Source organism: Dictyostelium purpureum, assembly GCF_000190715.1.
Source record: "Dictyostelium purpureum unplaced genomic scaffold DICPUscaffold_397, whole genome shotgun sequence".
NCBI classification, from domain to species: Eukaryota; Evosea; class Eumycetozoa; order Dictyosteliales; family Dictyosteliaceae; genus Dictyostelium; species Dictyostelium purpureum.
In genome coordinates, this window is record NW_003519733.1 from 1 (window position 1) to 17,998 (window position 17,998).

The 17,998-nt window shown below is 23.8% G+C and overlaps 8 protein-coding genes across 8 annotated transcripts; 3 read left to right on the forward strand and 5 right to left on the reverse strand.

Annotated features, from left to right (window-relative positions):
* Positions 1–467: 467 nt before the first annotated feature.
* Positions 468–839, forward strand: DICPUDRAFT_83697 (uncharacterized protein; the record flags this gene model as incomplete). The annotated part of the gene is made up of 1 exon (XM_003293067.1): positions 468–839. The coding sequence occupies one exon, from the start codon at positions 468–470 to the stop codon at positions 837–839; it is 372 nt and encodes a 123-aa protein (XP_003293115.1).
* Positions 840–1,039: 200 nt separating this feature from the next.
* On the reverse strand, positions 1,040–2,599 carry DICPUDRAFT_157915 (uncharacterized protein; the record flags this gene model as incomplete). Its single annotated transcript, XM_003293074.1, has 2 exons — positions 1,040–1,972; positions 2,054–2,599. The coding sequence occupies 2 exons, from the start codon at positions 2,597–2,599 to the stop codon at positions 1,040–1,042; spliced, it is 1,479 nt and encodes a 492-aa protein (XP_003293122.1).
* Positions 2,600–5,783: 3,184 nt separating this feature from the next.
* DICPUDRAFT_157916 (uncharacterized protein) lies at positions 5,784–7,714 on the reverse strand (the record flags this gene model as incomplete). The annotated part of the gene is made up of 2 exons (XM_003293075.1): positions 5,784–5,886; positions 5,961–7,714. 2 exons carry the CDS (start codon positions 7,712–7,714, stop codon positions 5,784–5,786), a joined length of 1,857 nt encoding a protein of 618 aa, XP_003293123.1.
* Positions 7,715–8,309: 595 nt separating this feature from the next.
* DICPUDRAFT_157917 (TH1 family protein) lies at positions 8,310–10,389 on the reverse strand (the record flags this gene model as incomplete). Its single annotated transcript, XM_003293076.1, has 5 exons — positions 8,310–8,765; positions 8,833–9,367; positions 9,452–9,852; positions 9,935–10,117; positions 10,195–10,389. The coding sequence occupies 5 exons, from the start codon at positions 10,387–10,389 to the stop codon at positions 8,310–8,312; spliced, it is 1,770 nt and encodes a 589-aa protein (XP_003293124.1).
* A 759-nt stretch (positions 10,390–11,148) lies between these two features.
* Positions 11,149–12,890, forward strand: DICPUDRAFT_41569 (uncharacterized protein; the record flags this gene model as incomplete). Its single annotated transcript, XM_003293068.1, has 5 exons — positions 11,149–11,292; positions 11,409–11,555; positions 11,620–12,060; positions 12,129–12,289; positions 12,365–12,890. The coding sequence occupies 5 exons, from the start codon at positions 11,149–11,151 to the stop codon at positions 12,888–12,890; spliced, it is 1,419 nt and encodes a 472-aa protein (XP_003293116.1).
* Positions 12,891–13,064: 174 nt separating this feature from the next.
* DICPUDRAFT_83702 (uncharacterized protein) lies at positions 13,065–14,621 on the reverse strand (the record flags this gene model as incomplete). Its single annotated transcript, XM_003293077.1, has 1 exon — positions 13,065–14,621. One exon carries the CDS (start codon positions 14,619–14,621, stop codon positions 13,065–13,067), a length of 1,557 nt encoding a protein of 518 aa, XP_003293125.1.
* A 319-nt stretch (positions 14,622–14,940) lies between these two features.
* On the forward strand, positions 14,941–15,695 carry DICPUDRAFT_41556 (uncharacterized protein; the record flags this gene model as incomplete). The annotated part of the gene is made up of 2 exons (XM_003293069.1): positions 14,941–15,171; positions 15,261–15,695. 2 exons carry the CDS (start codon positions 14,941–14,943, stop codon positions 15,693–15,695), a joined length of 666 nt encoding a protein of 221 aa, XP_003293117.1.
* Positions 15,696–16,227: 532 nt separating this feature from the next.
* DICPUDRAFT_92991 (aspartate aminotransferase) lies at positions 16,228–17,658 on the reverse strand. Its single transcript, XM_003293078.1, has one exon. The coding sequence runs from the start codon at positions 17,626–17,628 to the stop codon at positions 16,363–16,365; it is 1,266 nt and encodes a 421-aa protein (XP_003293126.1). The 5' UTR covers positions 17,629–17,658; the 3' UTR covers positions 16,228–16,362.
* Between the last annotated feature and the right edge of the window lie 340 nt (positions 17,659–17,998).

Consider the following 17,998-nt stretch of genomic DNA (forward strand, 5'->3'; position numbering starts at 1 on the left):
TTGTACATATAAAGAAATAAAAGAAATACTATATTAAAAATGTACAAATAATAGTAACTATAATTACTAATATTTTATTAGTAAGTATTAAGATGATTATTTAAAACCTATTAAAATATTATTTTATAAAATAACAAAATAAAAAAATAAAAAAACTTTATTAATATTTATTAATTTTTTAGGGGGGAAAAAATAAAATAAAATGATCTTAAAGATTTTAAAAATAATTAATATTAATAATTGATAGCCTTTCAAATAATAGAAAAGGCAATAATATTAATAATAATTATAGATCATTTGCTTTTAGGAAAGAAATGAAATAAAAAAAAAGTATAAAAAGAATATAAAATTGTTTCTTTTAAATCATCCAAAACATTTTAAATAAATAAACATCAATTTTTAAAATATTTAAAAAAACTTTATAGCTTTCTTTCTCTTTAAAAAAAAAAATTATTAATATTTAAAAAATGAAATTCGTTCAATTATTATGCGCTTTATTACTCTGCTTAGCAGTTGTCTCAGCCAATGTTTCACCACGTGATGTCTCATTAACCCAAGAATCAATTGGATCATGGAAACAAGGAAAAGATATCATCTCCCAATACTCTGTAACCATTAATAACCACACCAACAAAGTTATTACATCTATTCACATTGGTACCGATCACTCACTCACTTTAAGATTACCAAGTGATATTTGGAACATTGAAAGATTAAGCAATGGTGATTTAACTTTAGCCAAAGGTCAAACTATTGCTGCCCATTCATCTACTACATTCTACTTTATCTTAAAAGGTACCCATCGTGCAAACTTAGTTGTCAAATCAGTTCAATATTAAATATAATTTAAATATACATAAATTTAAATTCTTTCTATAAAAATGAATTTAAGAAAATAAAAAACTAAATAAAATAAAATATAGTTTTAATTTTTAATACAATAGTTTTTTTTTTTTATTCGAATTTTTTATTAAATTAAATATATATATATATAATTAATAAAATAAATAATTATTCTTCTTTTTCTTTTATTTATTTTTTAAAAATTTTTAATTTTTTGAAATGTTTTTTGAATAATTGTTTTGGTATAAGTAAAACATTTTACAAAAACACTAAAGAAATCGGAAGGTGAATAATAACCACCATATAATAAACAAAACATAGTGACTGGTATAGCAGCTAAAAAATCTACAAAATAGTGATATCTGAGATACATTGTGGCTATGGCAATTAAAATAGCGGAAATAGTAGAGACAAAACCATAAGCAGGTAAAATTTTATAACTTGAAAGGCCAACAGCAAAACTTGTGGCAATATGACCCGATGGGAATGAACCAAAACTACCAGTAGCGGCGTTATCTATTTTCTCTCTAATAAAGCCAGCGAAACCAAAACCTGTTAATTTTTCTGAATATAAATTCTTAAGATAAACTCTTGGACTTATTGCTGGGAATATAAGATTGATTGAGAATACAATAAAATAGGTACTGATCCATGAACAAATAAACATTTTTAATCTTTGATCCCAAATTGGCATCATTCTTTGTTTTTGTGGGTCGGTTGATAAATGACATCTCCATAGGTTCCATAAAATATAAACTTCCATTAAATAGCCCCAAACATAATAACTAATATAAGATAATTGAAAGACTTCAGTAGAAAGCTTGCCAATGAATGAACTTGGACCTACTATTGTGCTGTCTTCGACAAATTTAGCCATTTGACCATTTGGCCATAACCAACCCATTAAAAATGAATCAGATGCATATAAACGAGAATCCCATAAGATTTTATTTCTATCTGTACCAATAACAACTGCACCTGTTGCTGCGAAAAATGCTGGAATGGTTAAACCCAATGCAATTGATAATACTGTTACTGAATACAAATATGTTCTATTATTGGTTGAAAGTGCTGCACATGTATATGAAATAAATATTGTAAGTGAAATTAAAAATGCAAACATAATTTTCTATAAATTAAAAATTAATTATTATTAGTAAACAATTTATTTAATATATATATAATGAATTATATTAAATTTAAAACTTACAATTGGTCCAACTAATAAACTATATACTATTGAAAATAAAATTACTATGCCAACTAAAAGTGTATATGTTACATCGGAATAAACTGGTGAATATTGATATCGAATTGAATTATTATTTGTAACTGCATTTGAATATAAAAATGTATTTGTTGATTTTTTATTATATTTTAAATCATCAATATCTTTATCCATTGACGATGTTGGATGTATATCTATTTTAAAATCTTTTGGTCCTGCTCCATCTTCACCATCCGATGATTCCATAAGAATTGGTTGAGTATGAATTCCAATTGATTTATCGTCCAATGATGAAATACTATCTTCACTTAGTGATAACGGATTTTTACTTGATCCACTAACAATTTTACCTAATGGAAATGCTGTATACTGTGGTGGTGCAAACCATCCCATCAAAGATAACCTTGGTGGAGCTGAACTTTCCTTAATAATATCTATATCGTTTATATCTGAAGCATCTTCTTCTTTTAAATGAAAATATTTGACTGTAGATTGTGGTTGTAATTCAACTTGTTGTTGGACACCCATTTTATTATAAAAAAAATGTTATTATTATATTATTACTTGTGTTTAGTTTTTCCTATTAAAATATTATATATTCCAGAGTATCCTTTTTAAACACTGTGTATTGTTTATTTCTATATTTGTAAAAAAAAAAAAAAAAAAATATTAATAAATTATTTATTTTTTAAATTAATTTAAATTTTTAAATATTAATTACACAACAAAAACAAAAAAAAAAAAAAAAAAATGATTAATTTGATGATTATTAAAGAAAAGGAAATAAATCGTTTTATATTCTTTTTCTATTTAAATTTTTTTAAAAAAAAAAAGTTTATTATTATTATTATTTATGCTATAACTTTTAATTATTATTATTATTATTATTAATTTTTAAAATTAAAAAAAAAAACAGAAAAAAATTAAATAAAACAAATTTATTAAAATAAATTAAAATTATTATACAATATTTATTATTATCAATAGGAATACTAATTGTTATTATTTATAATGAGAATTAGAGAGAGAGATAAAGTGAAAGAGAATTTTTTCCCCCAGCTTTACCTCACTCATTGAAATAATTATAATAATGGTGAATTAAAATTTTAAATTTTTAAAATAAAAAAAAAATAAAAAAATAAATAAAAAAATAAATAAAAAAAAATAAATAACCACTAAAATTAAATTTAAATATGAATTAAAAAACTGTACTATTTGTGTGGTGAGGTGTTAATTATATGTGAGATTATTCTTTTTGTTATATTACCATTAAGAATTTTTTTTTAATGATAGAAAAAATAAATAGAACCTTTGTTTTTTTTTTTTTTAAAAAAATTATTTATTGATGCTATATGATTGCTAAAAGTTTAATATTAGATATAAATGGGATAATATTTGTTGTTGGTGTTATTGATGCAACAAAATTGTTATTTAATATTGATTTAAATATTGTCCAAAAAACTATTTATTTTTTTAAATTTTGTTATTCTATTGTTGATATACAAATGATATTACTGTTGCTTTAGCACAATGGCGGTTTTGTAAAAAAATGAATTTTTTTTTTAAAATTTTTTTTTAAAATTTAAATTTTTTTTAAAATTATTATTATTTATATATGTTTTACACACAACCCTTTTATTTTTTTTTTAAAAAAACACCCCTAATGATAATTAAAACATGGGTGAAATTAATGATTTATTATTGGCATTTATAACCACGTTAAAAAGATAATAACAGATATTTTTAACAACTATGTGGGGTGTGGGTTATTATGTGTGTGAAATAGTTGTGTGTGTTTATAAGTTAAAAAAAAATAATTAAAAAAAAAAAATATATATTTCTTCAACAATAATAAAAAATAAAAAAATAAATAACACCACATAACCACTCAACGTGTGAAACAAAATTAGAAAATGTATAAATCGAATTATACCATACCCTTTTTGTTTAATAAATGGATAAATAATAAATAAATAAATAAATAAATAAAATAAATGGATTAAGATTTTTTTAAAACAAGGAAAATGGAATTGATAAATTAAAAAAAAGGGATCCACTGCTTTTTTTTTAAAATTAAAAAAAATAAAAGGGAAAATAAAGATTTTTAAATAAATTAAATATATTTAGAAGTTGAGTTATTACTAATTTAATTCTTTTTTTTTTTTTAATTTTTTTTTTTTGTTTATACTAAAAACTAATTTGGAAATTTGTTATTTGTAATTAAAAGGTAATAATGAAATTTCTTTATTTTTTTAACAGATCGAAAAAGACAAATTTATATATATTGTTTATTTTGATTTAAATTATCATATTACTTTTTATAAATTATATTTATATTTTTATTATTATACAATTGATGGTACAATTTCTTTAAAAAAAAAATAAAAAAATAGAGATGGATTGAGACACATTAAAAAAAAGAAAAAAAAAAAAAAAAAAAAAAAAAAAAAAAAATAAATAAATAAAAAAATAATAAACAATTTAAATAAAATAAAAATAGAATTTATGATGCGCAATTGAACGATGATTAATTGATGATTATATAATAACAACAACTTTTGAGAGGGTTACAACATAAAAAAATTATTTTTAAAAAGACACTAAATTATGACAGTTTTTTTTTAAAATTTTGTTTTTTTTGAATTTTTTGAAAAAAAAATAAAATAAAAAAAATAATTAGATATTTACCTTTTAATCTTTGCAAAAATATTTGAAAAAAGAAAAATAAGGATTTGAGAAATTGTAAAATATATATATATGTATAAAATTATTATTATTTTATGTAATATTTTATTTTATGTTTACAAACTTTATTTAAAAATTGAAGTGAGTTTAAACCGTTGGTGTGGGGTTTGGGAAGAAAAAAAAAAACTCCTAACAATACTAAAAAATAAAGTGTAATGTTATATAATCAAGCGAAATAAAAAAAAAAAAAACAAAAAAATGGGCTTGGGTTTGATTCCTTTGCTTTTTATTTTTGTGGGTTTTTTTTTCTAATTCACTATGTTGTGTAGTGGTACAAAAAATAATAAATGTAATAATTATAAAATTATTAAATATTTATTAATTCTTTTGTTATTAATTTAAATTAAAATTAAGAGGTATTAAGAAAAAAAAAAAAAATTTTAAAATATTTTAAAATTTTAATTTTAATATTTAAAATTTTTTTAACTATTTAGAATTTTAATTTAAAAAAAATAAAATACAACTATATAACTTTTTTTTAAAAACTAAACTAAGTAAACAATAACCCTTTTTTCAAAATGCGTTAGTGAACACAAAGAAAAAAGAAAAAAAAAAAAAAAAAAAAAAAGAAAAAAAAAAAAAAATTGGTTTATAGTTTTTAAAAAATAAAAAAAATAAATAAAATTTTATTTAAATTTAATTCAAAAAAAATATTATTTTAAAAAAAAAAATTAAAATAATATAAAATTTCAATTTTTTATTCACCCTGAATGATGTGATATGCCATAACCTTCACAAAAAAAAATCAAAAAATCATTTTTTTTTATTTTTTTTTTTTATTTTTTTTTTTTGGTTATTTTTTGATATCAAAATTGATTTTATAATAAAACAATTATTGCTTAAAAGAAAATAATCGAATAGAACCACAAGAATGGAATATCCAACCACATTTTTTTTAAAGGTTTTTTTTTTATGGATTTGATAAAAACAATACCACATTTTTTCAAAAGTTTTTTTATTATTTATTTTAATAAGGAATGTTCCCCTCATCGAATATGTCCCCATTTTCATCCAACGATTTGAATTCTATTAATTTTTTATTTGTATTAATTGTAATACTTGAAATGTAACTAGAAATAAAATAAAAAAAAATAAATATTAATATATTTTTTTTATTTTTTTTTATAGAAAATAAATTACTTACTGAGCTGATTTCGAAAAAGATTGATACCATTTTAAACCTGAATATGGTAGAGGTCTAGTACCAGTACCCCAACTACCATCACCTATATATACAGTCGATTTTTTTGATGTGTCATTTACGACTTGGTCGTTAAAAAGTGGATGTGTACGTTTATAGGCATGATCGTGATTTTCAAAACCTATATTAAAATGATATTTATCGAAAATAGATAACCAACTTTCACGAAGAGCTTTTGATTTTGGATTTTCATATTCTCTAATAGTTGGGTACATTGGTACGTGATAAAGTGAGAAACGAAGTTGTGTCGAGTTGAATTCACTTGATAGTTTTTGATCCATCCAAGATGATTGTTCTTCGAGTGTTGCAGCATGACCAGAGTCTAAATTAAAAATTACAGTACCAGTTGGACCACCAATGTTAATTGTGTTGTAGGTTGGACGGTCATCGACATTGTTTTTACCAGGATCTGTACTTTTAGTGACTTGTGGGAAATAACGAACAAAGAATGGAATTCTATCTCTTGATGCACCATAATCACCGATTACTTCATGATTACCGATCGATGCTACCAATGGTATATAAAAACCATCTGGTGTTATCATCTTTGTTTGCCAATGATTTAACCATTTATCTACAATTCTATAGCAGGTGTACTGGGCATGGTCATAGGCAAGATCACCTCCAACCATTGCAAAATCGGGAGATTGAGAGGCTGCTACTTTTGAAACCATTACGGAGTTCTCTGTAACATCAACATCACCACTAACAACAAAGCTGTATGATTGATTTGGGTCGTCAGTTTGTGTTTTGAATTTACGTTCTTCAGAGTAACCATTTTCATCCGAGCCACATCTAAAATAATAGGTTGTGTTTGGTTGTAAGTTCTCTAAATGTACCCAGTTTACATATCTTATAACCTCCAATGGCATTTCATAATAGTTTCCGCTTGCAGAGAATTGGTAGTTGCTAATTGAACCATTGGTGGCACTAATGGAGGTGGTATCGTATTTACATATTGGTGTTGGTACTTTATCGCCTTTTTCTAAAGATGTATGGAAATTTGCAATAATTGAATTATGTGGTGATTGATTAAGTGTTAAATATACATAACATGGAAAACCTGTTGCTGCACAAGTTGGAGTTAAATACTTTCTTATAATTCTAGAGTCTATAAATGATAGTTGGTCTTCGCAGGTACCTTCTAATACTATAGTCAATGCTAAAATTGCACACAATATAACAAATAAACCAAACCAGTAAACCATATTTTCTCTAAAGTTATGAATCTTTAATTTATTCCTTTCTAACCATTTCTTTGCTGCTGGCATTTCGATTGTATTTAGAATGGCTTGGGGTTTTGAAGGTATAACTAAAGATATCCAATGAACTGCAGCCACAACATACATTATAATAATACCAGCGGCTATATGTAGTTTATCAAACATTACCAAAGCCAATACCAAAAGTTCGAATATCACCAAAGCAGCAACACTCTCGATAAATATTGCCATGTGGTTTCTTCTATTTTTAAATTCTATAAATTCGTACTTCTTTTTACCATCCTTCTTATCCTTGTTAAACCCGTCATATTGATCTTCTTCACCTGCATTCTTTAATTTTACATCACCCAAATTATTGCATTTCTTCTTTGATATATTATATATTATTATAAAATGTAATAGGAACAACAGTATTAAAAAAATATCTAAAATACCAATACCCAATAGTGTTTTTTCTTCTACGCTAAAATTCATTCTATTATTTTATAGTATACTATATCATTATTTAAAATATTAATAATAATATTTTTAACAATGTTTTGGTAATAATTTTTTTACTAACGAAAGAGATATTAGTATAATTTTATTATATTGTTATAAATTTTATTATTTTTATGAAAAAAATAAAATTTTTTTTTTATTAATTTTAAAAATAAAATATAAAAATAAATATTAACACACAAAAAAATAAAAATATAACCACACAAATATTTTTTTAATTAGTTTTGGGTAAAGGCTGATATTATAAATGAAATATGCATACCTAGAGTAATTTGTATTTGTACAGGTTAGAATTAATCTTTTTAATGTTAAATTTTTTGAAAAAAAAAAAAATAATTATAAAAAAAATAATCTTTTAAAAAAAAAATAAATTAATAAAAAAAAAAAAAAAAAATAATTATAAAAAATAAAAATAAATTAAAAAAACTAATTAAAACAATTTTTTGTGTAATGTAACCGATTCATTTAAAAATAGAAAAAAATCTAATCAAAAAAAAAAAAAAAAAACATGGTGGCTTGATCACCTTTTTTTTTTTTTTAATATTTTTATATTGAAATATTTTTAAATTTATTCTTCATTTGAACTATTACCATTACCATTATTACTATTATTATTTTTATTACCGTTATTGAGATTATTATTTTCTATTAATTGATTTTTACATTGATCTAAAAAACTTTGAGTTATAGGTTCTAGTTTTGTGCTTTCACCTGATGGATTGATAATTTTAATAATGGATTTCATTTTGTCCATAAATGTTGTGGAGTAAGGTGGTTCGATTATATCTAAAACTTGATTGATAAAATAACGAGTTAGAGAGGGGTCAATCTTTGGTGCCCATTGCTCGATGGTATCTAATACAGGTATAACATATCCGCAACTAAATAAATAAACTATATTATCGATAACATTTTTTCTCATTTCTAAAATTGCTAATGATTCTAAATCTTGTGCTTCTACTTCAAAATGCGAGGCTAAAATATTTAATACAACTGATCTATGTAATGGGTGTCTAATAACAATCTATATATACAAAAGGTATATTAATATAAAATATTAATTTTAATTATTGTGTTTTATAAAAACTTACGTCTCTTAAAAAATCTAAATAAATTGGTACACATAATGTATTGTAGCTTGAAAGATTGGTTGTATCAGTCAAGTTATGTTTAATCCATTGCATAATACCCATCGAGATAATAGGTAAATCTAAATGTTCTTTTAAAAGTGGGACGGCGCTTTGTAATTCAGAACCTAAAGGGTTTGATTGGCAGATTGAATGAACTACTTCAATGGCACGTACAATATCATTAAAGCTGCTATCTTTTTTACCTTGATTATTTACACAGATACTATAGGTTATTAAATGAATCCATTTGCTTTTGTGTTGAGATTGAATGTTTTTACCTGGACAAAATAAATCGTTCAATAATAATTCCAATAAATTTGGATATCTAAGAAAATCTACTGGTGGTGGATTTGGTTTTGTATATTCATTATAGAGTTTAATTATATCACCAGTAGTTGTTGTATTTGACATTAATAGTGATGAAATACTTGACGCAATTAATGGGTATTGTGAAATATCTGACATCATTAATGAAATTTTTTGGGCGATTTTATTCCTAAATATAATAAATAGTAATAATAGTTAGTATAAATTAATAGTGTTAATGAAATGGATATAACAATCCAAACAATAATATTACTTTTTAATGGCTTCTAATTCTAATTCCTGTGAAATTCTTTTTAGGTTATATGCATTTGGATTATTTTTAATTAAGTTTTGAATTGTAGCTTGTGCATATAAATAGGTGTGTTGATGTGAGCAGCATGCTTTTTTAAAATCATCCAATGCTTGACGGAATGATATCTCATCCAATGTTATTAGTTGAGCCAGTGAGTCAAATAATACTTTATTAAAAACACTATAATATGTTGAAGCTGTACTTAATGATGCAATTTCGTTTTGGTAACCTGCATCTGAAATTCTTTGAATAATAAAATTTAACATTAAAGAGTTTTTATGTTCTTCTGATAATAAATAAATTAACGATCTCCATCTTGAATCACTTATCATTTCATCTAACCATGTTGGCATTGTTGTATACTATAATGATTAAAAAAAAAGAATAAATTAATTACAATTTAATTAAAACTAAAAAAAATTTAATTATAAATAGTGCACTTACTGATGTAAAAATTTCATCTGCAACTTTTGGGTCAAATTTATTAATAATGACTTCTTTTAAATGATTTGCAAATTGTGTTTGAGTTTGTTCTTCGGGTATACCTGCTATTTTTGACCAATAACAAATTAAATTACACATTTGTGCATATCCTCTATAACTTTCTGATAAAAATCTAATAACATCCTATTAGTTTAAAAAAAAAATATTAATATATATTTGTGACACGACAAATTAATATTTTAATTAAATTGTATATTTACATGAGGTGAACCACTTGCAGAAATGTAATCTTTCATTAATGTTGATGCATCTACAGACATAATTGAGTCTGGTATTTGAAGTAATTCTTCACACTTTAATTTAGTTTGTTCATTGCTTGGTTCATTTTCTGAATTTGGTGCTGTGTGTGCTGGTGAAGTTGATGTTGGTGATGAATGTGATGGTGAAGTTGACATTGTTATTAATAGCTATACTATAATGTTGTCATCTATAAACTATCCAATCTATTTTATTAATTATTTATTTTATTTACAACAAGATAGATTAAAAATGTAATTAAAAAAATAAATTAAAAATAAAGAAAAATTAAAAAAAATTAAAAAAATAAAAAAAAAAAATTTAAAAAATTAAAAAAAAAAATTTAAAAAATTAAAAAAAAATTTAAATAAAAGAGAGGCAAATTGATTATCTTATAAAGTAACTATTTATACATAAGTTTTATTACTTCCCCGAAATACAATCAACATGAAATATTTATTCCACAACATTAAATTTTGTACTAAAATAATATTTATTTAAAATAAAATTAATAAAAAATAACCCCTTAAAATGTGGGTATAAAAATCTAAACATTATTCCTTATAAATAATAAATAAATAAATTATTAACAAAATAAAATAAAAATAGTATATAAAGAAAAAAATATTGCCAATGTTATTTTTTTTCTATTTTTAATTTTATTATAAATTTAATTAAAATTATAAATATAATAATAATTTTTTCATAAAAAATAAAAAAAAAAAAATAAAAAAATTTTAAAAAAAATTTTAAAAGTTTTTTTTTTTTTTTTTCTTTATTTTTTATCTTTTGATATATTAATATTAATATTATTTTGTTTTGTTTTGTAATAATAGTGATAAATAAATTGTTTTTTTTTTTTTCTTTTTAAAAAAATAATAATAAACTAAATAAGAATAAAACAGAAAAAAAAAAAAATGTCATCAATTCCATCATTCAACGAAAGGGTACATTATTATAAAGAGGCCATTAAACCAGATTCAATTGATATATCAATTATTCAACATTTAGCCGAACAGGGTATACCAGAATCACATGGTTTAAGATCATGCTATTGGAAGGTAAAGAAAAATAATGACAAAATAAACTACCACCACAACAATAATAAACAGCAACAATATTAAATCAAATTATCAAATTATTAAATTAATATTAATTTCATAATTTTTTAAAATAGATTTTATTAAGATATTTACCAGTAAACAGAACTATTTGGGATTCATTTTTAGAAAAAAGCAGAAAAAGTTATCAAGATTTCATAAATGAATTAATGATTGATCCATGGAAAAATCAAACACCACCATCAAAAGAAGAACTTGATCATGTAACTATAACAATTTTATAAAATATTTATATTACATTTTATAGTTATTAATTTGTTTTTATAGCCATTAAGCACACAAACAGATAGCAAATGGAATGAATATTGGAAAGATCAAAATATTTTAATCGACATTGAAAAAGATGTTAGGAGAACATTTCCTTCAATGCATTTCTTTAATTATCAAGATGAGGATGGCAAATCTATCCACTATGAAGCATTAAGACGTATTTTATTTATCTATGCCAAATTAAATCCAGGTATTAAATATGTTCAAGGTATGAATGAAATTTTAGGTCATGTTTATTATATTTTTGCAACTGACCCAAACAAAGAGTGGCAAGCCAATGCAGAGGCAGATTCTTTTTATTGTTTTACAAATTTAATGAGCGAAATTCGTGACAACTTTTGTAAAACTTTAGATAGATCGGATGTAGGTATTATAAGCAGTATCAAAAAACTAAATGGAATTTTAAAAAAAAATGATTTCGAATTATGGAATGATCTAGTAAGTATATCTATTATTAATATATGCTTTTTATATTATTTATAAAAGCTAATCATTTTATTTTATAGGAAGAGAAAAAAATAAATCCTCAATTTTATAGCTTTAGATGGATCACCTTATTATTATCCCAAGAATTTGAATTACCCGATGTACTAAGATTATGGGATGCCTTATTTGCTGACCAAGATAGATTTGATTTATTATATTATTTTTGTTGTGCTATGTTAATGTAACTATCCCTAATAGTCACCATTAAATATATCTATATAAAGTTATTAAGTTTTTTTTTTTTACAAAACTTTAGATGTGTAAGAGATCAATTAATAACATCAACTTTTGCAGATTCTCTAAAATTATTACAATCATATCCAAATACTATAGATTTTCATACAATTTATTCGACAGCGTTATCATTAAAAAATAAAACATTTAAATTAAATAAAGAGAATGTATTAGAGTCTGGTCAATCATATGCAATTAAATTTTTTAACCCATTTTCATTAGGAAACCACTCAACCTCACCAAATTCAAATAGTGGTAGAAATAGCCCAGTTGTAAATAGTAATGAAACTCTAAATAATGAAAGTAATAACAATAACTTTAACAGTACTGCTAGTAATCTTTTAAATAAACTTAAATCATCATCATCTGCAAGTTCGTCACCAGCATCCCCACCTGTATTACAATCAACAATAAATCACTCACCAAACATACATAATAATAACAATGATAACAATAATAATAATAATAATAATAATAATAGTAATAACAATTCAAATAGTTCAACCCCTATAATTAAAGGATTCTTTTCAAAATATTTTGAATCTTAAATTAAATAATAACGATAATAAATAAGAATATAGGTAATAATAAATAAATATAAATTATATAACAATAAAAAATATATAATATTAACTGTAAAAAAAACTAAAAAAAAATAAAATAAAAATAAAATTAAACAATAATTTTAAAAATATTTCCTAAGAACTTTTTTTATTTTTTATTTATAAATCTTTAATTAGTTTTTTAAATATATCATTTGAATCGTCAATAACTTTAATTATTTCCATTAAATCTGGTTCTTTTCTAAAACTAATGTTATTGAGGAAATGATAATTTGTTGAGCTTATGTAAATTGATGTGATATTTTTTGGTAATGGTAATTTTATATTTGCTGCACCTCTGATTATTAAAGTTTCAACGGATGAGGGAACAATGGCCATTAAAAAATCTTCAGCAAAGATATAGTTTAACTCTAAAAGTTTTAAATTTCCAACTGTTGGTAGAATAAATTTTTCGTAGTTGTAGGTAAAATAGGTTGATAGTGCCTTGATTTTGGTCAGTTTGGAATAATCTCTATTTTTACCATCATGTCCATGGTAGATATCTCTAAATGATACTACATGTTTTGGAGCTGAATAATTGGTGATGGTTTTATGGGGATTTACATAAAAGTTTCTTGTTGTGAGGTGCTTTACAGTTTCTGGAATTGAAATATATTTAGAAATACTGGGTGCCACAAGGGAGTAAACATTAATTGATGATAAGCCTAAATCTAGATTTTTGGTATTTGAAATACGATCTAAAAATTCTAAACTTAATATTTCCTTTGGCATTTTTTCAAAGCATTTTGAAAAACTTTTTGAAAAGGTTGAGAATTTATAGAGTTTACTAGGTGCATTTTTTGCTTTAAATCTTGATCCAAATTGAAGAGATTTTAAATCTACTAGTAGCCCTAAATCAAGGTCTCGTCTTTTTGGTTCGATTCCGAAGCCTGGATTATCATCATCGAATAGTTCGAATTTAAGTGATGTGATAGATAATGGAAAAGTATTTTGTTTAATTTCGCCTTGATATTTTTCTGGAAGTATAAGCTTTTTTAAAGAGTTTGGAAGAGAACCTGGCAGTAAAGGACCATTGAATGATTTGCCAAGTCTTAGCTTAACTAAATCGGGTGGGAGATTGTAAGATGAAAGCTTTAAATTACGACATCCATCGCCAAAATCTAAATCGGTAATACTCTTTGGAAAATATGCTTCATTATTTTCTTTAAAAGAACCTAGTTTGAGTGTTTTTAATGTTGTTGGAAGTACCCCCTCTTTTAAATTGTCATTGAATTGACTCCCTAAATTAAGATACACCAGACCACTAGTTGGAAAAAAGTTAGAGCTACGACCTATGAGCGATTTAAAAAGGCTGCCCATATCAAGACTTTCTAAAGTTTCTGGAATTACCAACGAGTCAAAAATATTATCCCCTAGTCTAAGTGTTTTAATATTACTTGGAATAATCAATAGATTGCCATTATCTAATTTTCCAGCTAATTGAATAGTTCGGACTGATCGTGGTAATTGTTTAATAAGTGTATTTAAAAGAAATACATCGTCTTGGTAATATAATACAACAGATCTTAAATATTCCCTATTTTGGTAATCCATTGATTTTTTCGTTACAATTCTTTTATGGAAATGAATATTTAACATTTTCAAATGATATAAAATATAATTTTTTATAACCAAATTTCTATAAATGGTTAAAAAACTAATTTCTTTAGATTGCATTTTTTTTTTTTTTTTTTACAAAATATGATTATGATTATTATTATTAATACAATTTTCTATAATACAAGATTATAATTTATTTATTTACAAAAAATATAAAGTATATACATAAATAGATTATTGAGGGCAATTTAATAAAAATAAAATAATTAAAAAAAATAAGAAAAATATTTTTAATTTTAGAAAATAAAATAAAAAAAAAAAAAAATAAAAATTTTTCATTTTTATAAATTATTTTTTTTAATTTTTTCTAATTTCCATTTTATTTCATATTTGTGGATCAACCTTTTTTATTCTATTTATTGGTTCTTTCTGAGCAATGTCATTGTATAATAAATCAACACAGTTTAAAAATTGGGTTTTTACAAATGAACAATTAAAGCAATCAAGAGAAGAATGTAATAATGAAACTAAAAAGAAAATATTAGAAAAGACACCTACACATGAACCAAACATATTATCAACTGAAGAAGAACTACAACTAATTCATTACTATGAGAGCAAGGCTTTAGAGTTTAGTAATGCGCTAAACTTACCAGAAAAAGTTTCAGTAAGTTTATTTCATTTTACAAAAACACACACACGCAATCATCAAATATCGCACCTATTAGTATTAACCAATATTTATTATTATTATAGGCAACAGCAATTATTTATATTAAAAGATTTTATTTAAAAAATAGTGTTATGGCATATAACCCCAAACTAATAATGTTTACCTGCTTATTTTTAGCATGCAAAACAGAGGATAATCATTTAGATATCGACTATTATACAGGTGTCATCAAAACATCAGCAGCAGATATTATTAGTTTAGAGGTTGTTATTTTAGAATCATTAAAATTTAATCTTATTATTTATCATCCATTCAGATCACTATATGCATTCATATTAGATATTTCAGACAACACCAATTTATATAATAATTCTCAACCTATAAAATTTGACACACTTTGGGATACCTCAAAAAAACTTATTCAAAAAACTTTATTCAGCGACTTATCTTTTTATTATCACCCAGCAATTATTGCTTTAGCATGTTTAAGTTTAAATTTTGAAAACTTTAATCTGTAAGCTAATTAAATTAATAAATTAATAAATAAATAATAAAAAATACCAATACTAATTTTTAAATTAATTTTAGATTTATTGAAAATAAATTTAAAGATAAAGATGAAGAAAATTTAAATGATTTAAAGAAAAAAATAAATGAAATAAAAGAAATCATTAGTAAAATACCTGAAAAGCCAGATATAGAAATTGTAAAGAATATTGATAAAAAAATAATGTAACTATAAAACATAATATATTTTAATTTATCAAATACGATATTAATTTTATTTTCCTTTTACAGTTATTTAAATAAAACAGATAAAAGAAAATCTAAAAAAGATCCAAACAAAAACCCAAAGAAAAAATCAAAACCTGCAGCTGATGGCAATAAACCTCCAACTGCACCTGCACCTGCAACCACAACGGAAACAAACGATCAAGTAATGAAAGATGTAAATATCACAACAGCCACCACAACAGAAACAGATATGAAATCATAGAAAAATAAAAATAATAAAATAAGTGTAAAAAAGAAACAGTTATATATTTTTATACAATTTAAAAAAAAAAAATTATAATCTACAATACATATAATTTTTTAATTATATTTTATTTTTGTTTTGTTTTTTTAAATATTTATATTACTGTTTTTTTTTTGTTTTTTAAAAATAACATTTTCTTTGGTTGTTTAGTTATTTTTGGTAACAGCATGCATAGCTTTAGCTAAATATTCAACGTTGGTTGAATTGATACCAGCAATTGAAATACGACCATTTCTTGTTAAGTAAATATGGAATTCAGATGCTAAACGATCGACTTGTTCTGGGGTGAGACCAGTGAAACAGAACATACCAATTTGGTTGGTGATGTGACTCCAATCACGAGTTGAACCGTGTTTCTTGAGGTATTTAACGAGTTGTTCTCTCATATCAATGATACGATCGGCCATACCTTTAACTTCAGTTCTCCATTGGTTGGTGAGTTCTTTATCTTTGAGAATGGCTGAAACGAGACGAGCGCCATAAACTGGTGGATTTGAATACATTGGACGAATTAAAATCTTTAATTGGGATTCAACGTTGATGGCTTCTTCTGGGGTGGCAGTTAAGAGTGAGAAAGCACCGATACGTTCACCATAGAGACCAAAGTTTTTAGCGAATGATTGGCAGAGAGCAATGTTGTGACCTTGTTCAACGAATAAACGAATGGCAGCAGCATCTTTTTCTGGGTTACCAGAGGCAAAGCCTTGGTAAGCAAAATCAAAGAGAACAAAGTGTTTACGTTCTTTACAGATATCTGAAATCTTTTTCCATTGTTCCATTGATGGATCGACACCAGTTGGGTTATGGGCACAAGCGTGTAATAAAATGATTGAACCTTCTGGAGCGCTCTTGATATCGTTGCTCATGGCATCAAAGTTGAGACCACAAGTCTTTGGATCGTAATAACCATATGATTTAACTGGAACACCACAATCGGCGAAAATAACATTATGATTACCCCAGGTTGGATTTGGAACGTAGGCGGTTTTACCTTGATAGAAACGACCTAAGAAAGCGGCAGCAATACGAAGAGCACCAGTACCAGAAATAGCTTGAACAGTGGTGATACGTTTTTCTTTAATGTGTTGTGAATCTTCACCTAAAGCTAATTGAGCAGCTAATTGATTGAATTGGGCAACACCAACAATTGGAGCATATTCGTGATCAACATTGGCTTCAAAAACTTTTTTATCGGCTTTTTTAACACAATCTAAAACGTATGGTTTACCATTTTCATCACGGTAAGCACCAACACCTAAATTGATTTTATGTGGTGATTGATCTTTGTTGAAGGCGAGACTGACACCTAAAATTGGATCTTCTGGTCCCTTTTGGACTTGACTCCAAAATCCAGTTGAGTATTTTCTGGTGTTTTTGACTAATCTTGCTAAATGTCTGGTTGATGAAATCATCTTTTTTTCTTGAAAAAATTTAAATAAATGTATAAAAAAATTAAAATAAAAGAAATATGAAAAATAAAAAAATATAAAAAAAAAATATAAAATTAAAAAAAAAAATTTTAAAAAAATTTAAAAAAAAATAAAAAAAATAAAAAAAAAATAATATTCATGACGAAAGGATATACTATTTAAATAAATTTGTTGCAAATACTGATAAAAAATAAAAAAAAGAAAAAAAAAACATATATATATTATTCAATATAAATTTTTTTTTATTATTTTTTTTTTTTTGTCCATGGATCGCAATAGTTTTTGAAAAAGGAGATTGGTGGTTAACCAATGGAGATAATAAAAATCATTATATTAATAATAATACAATTAA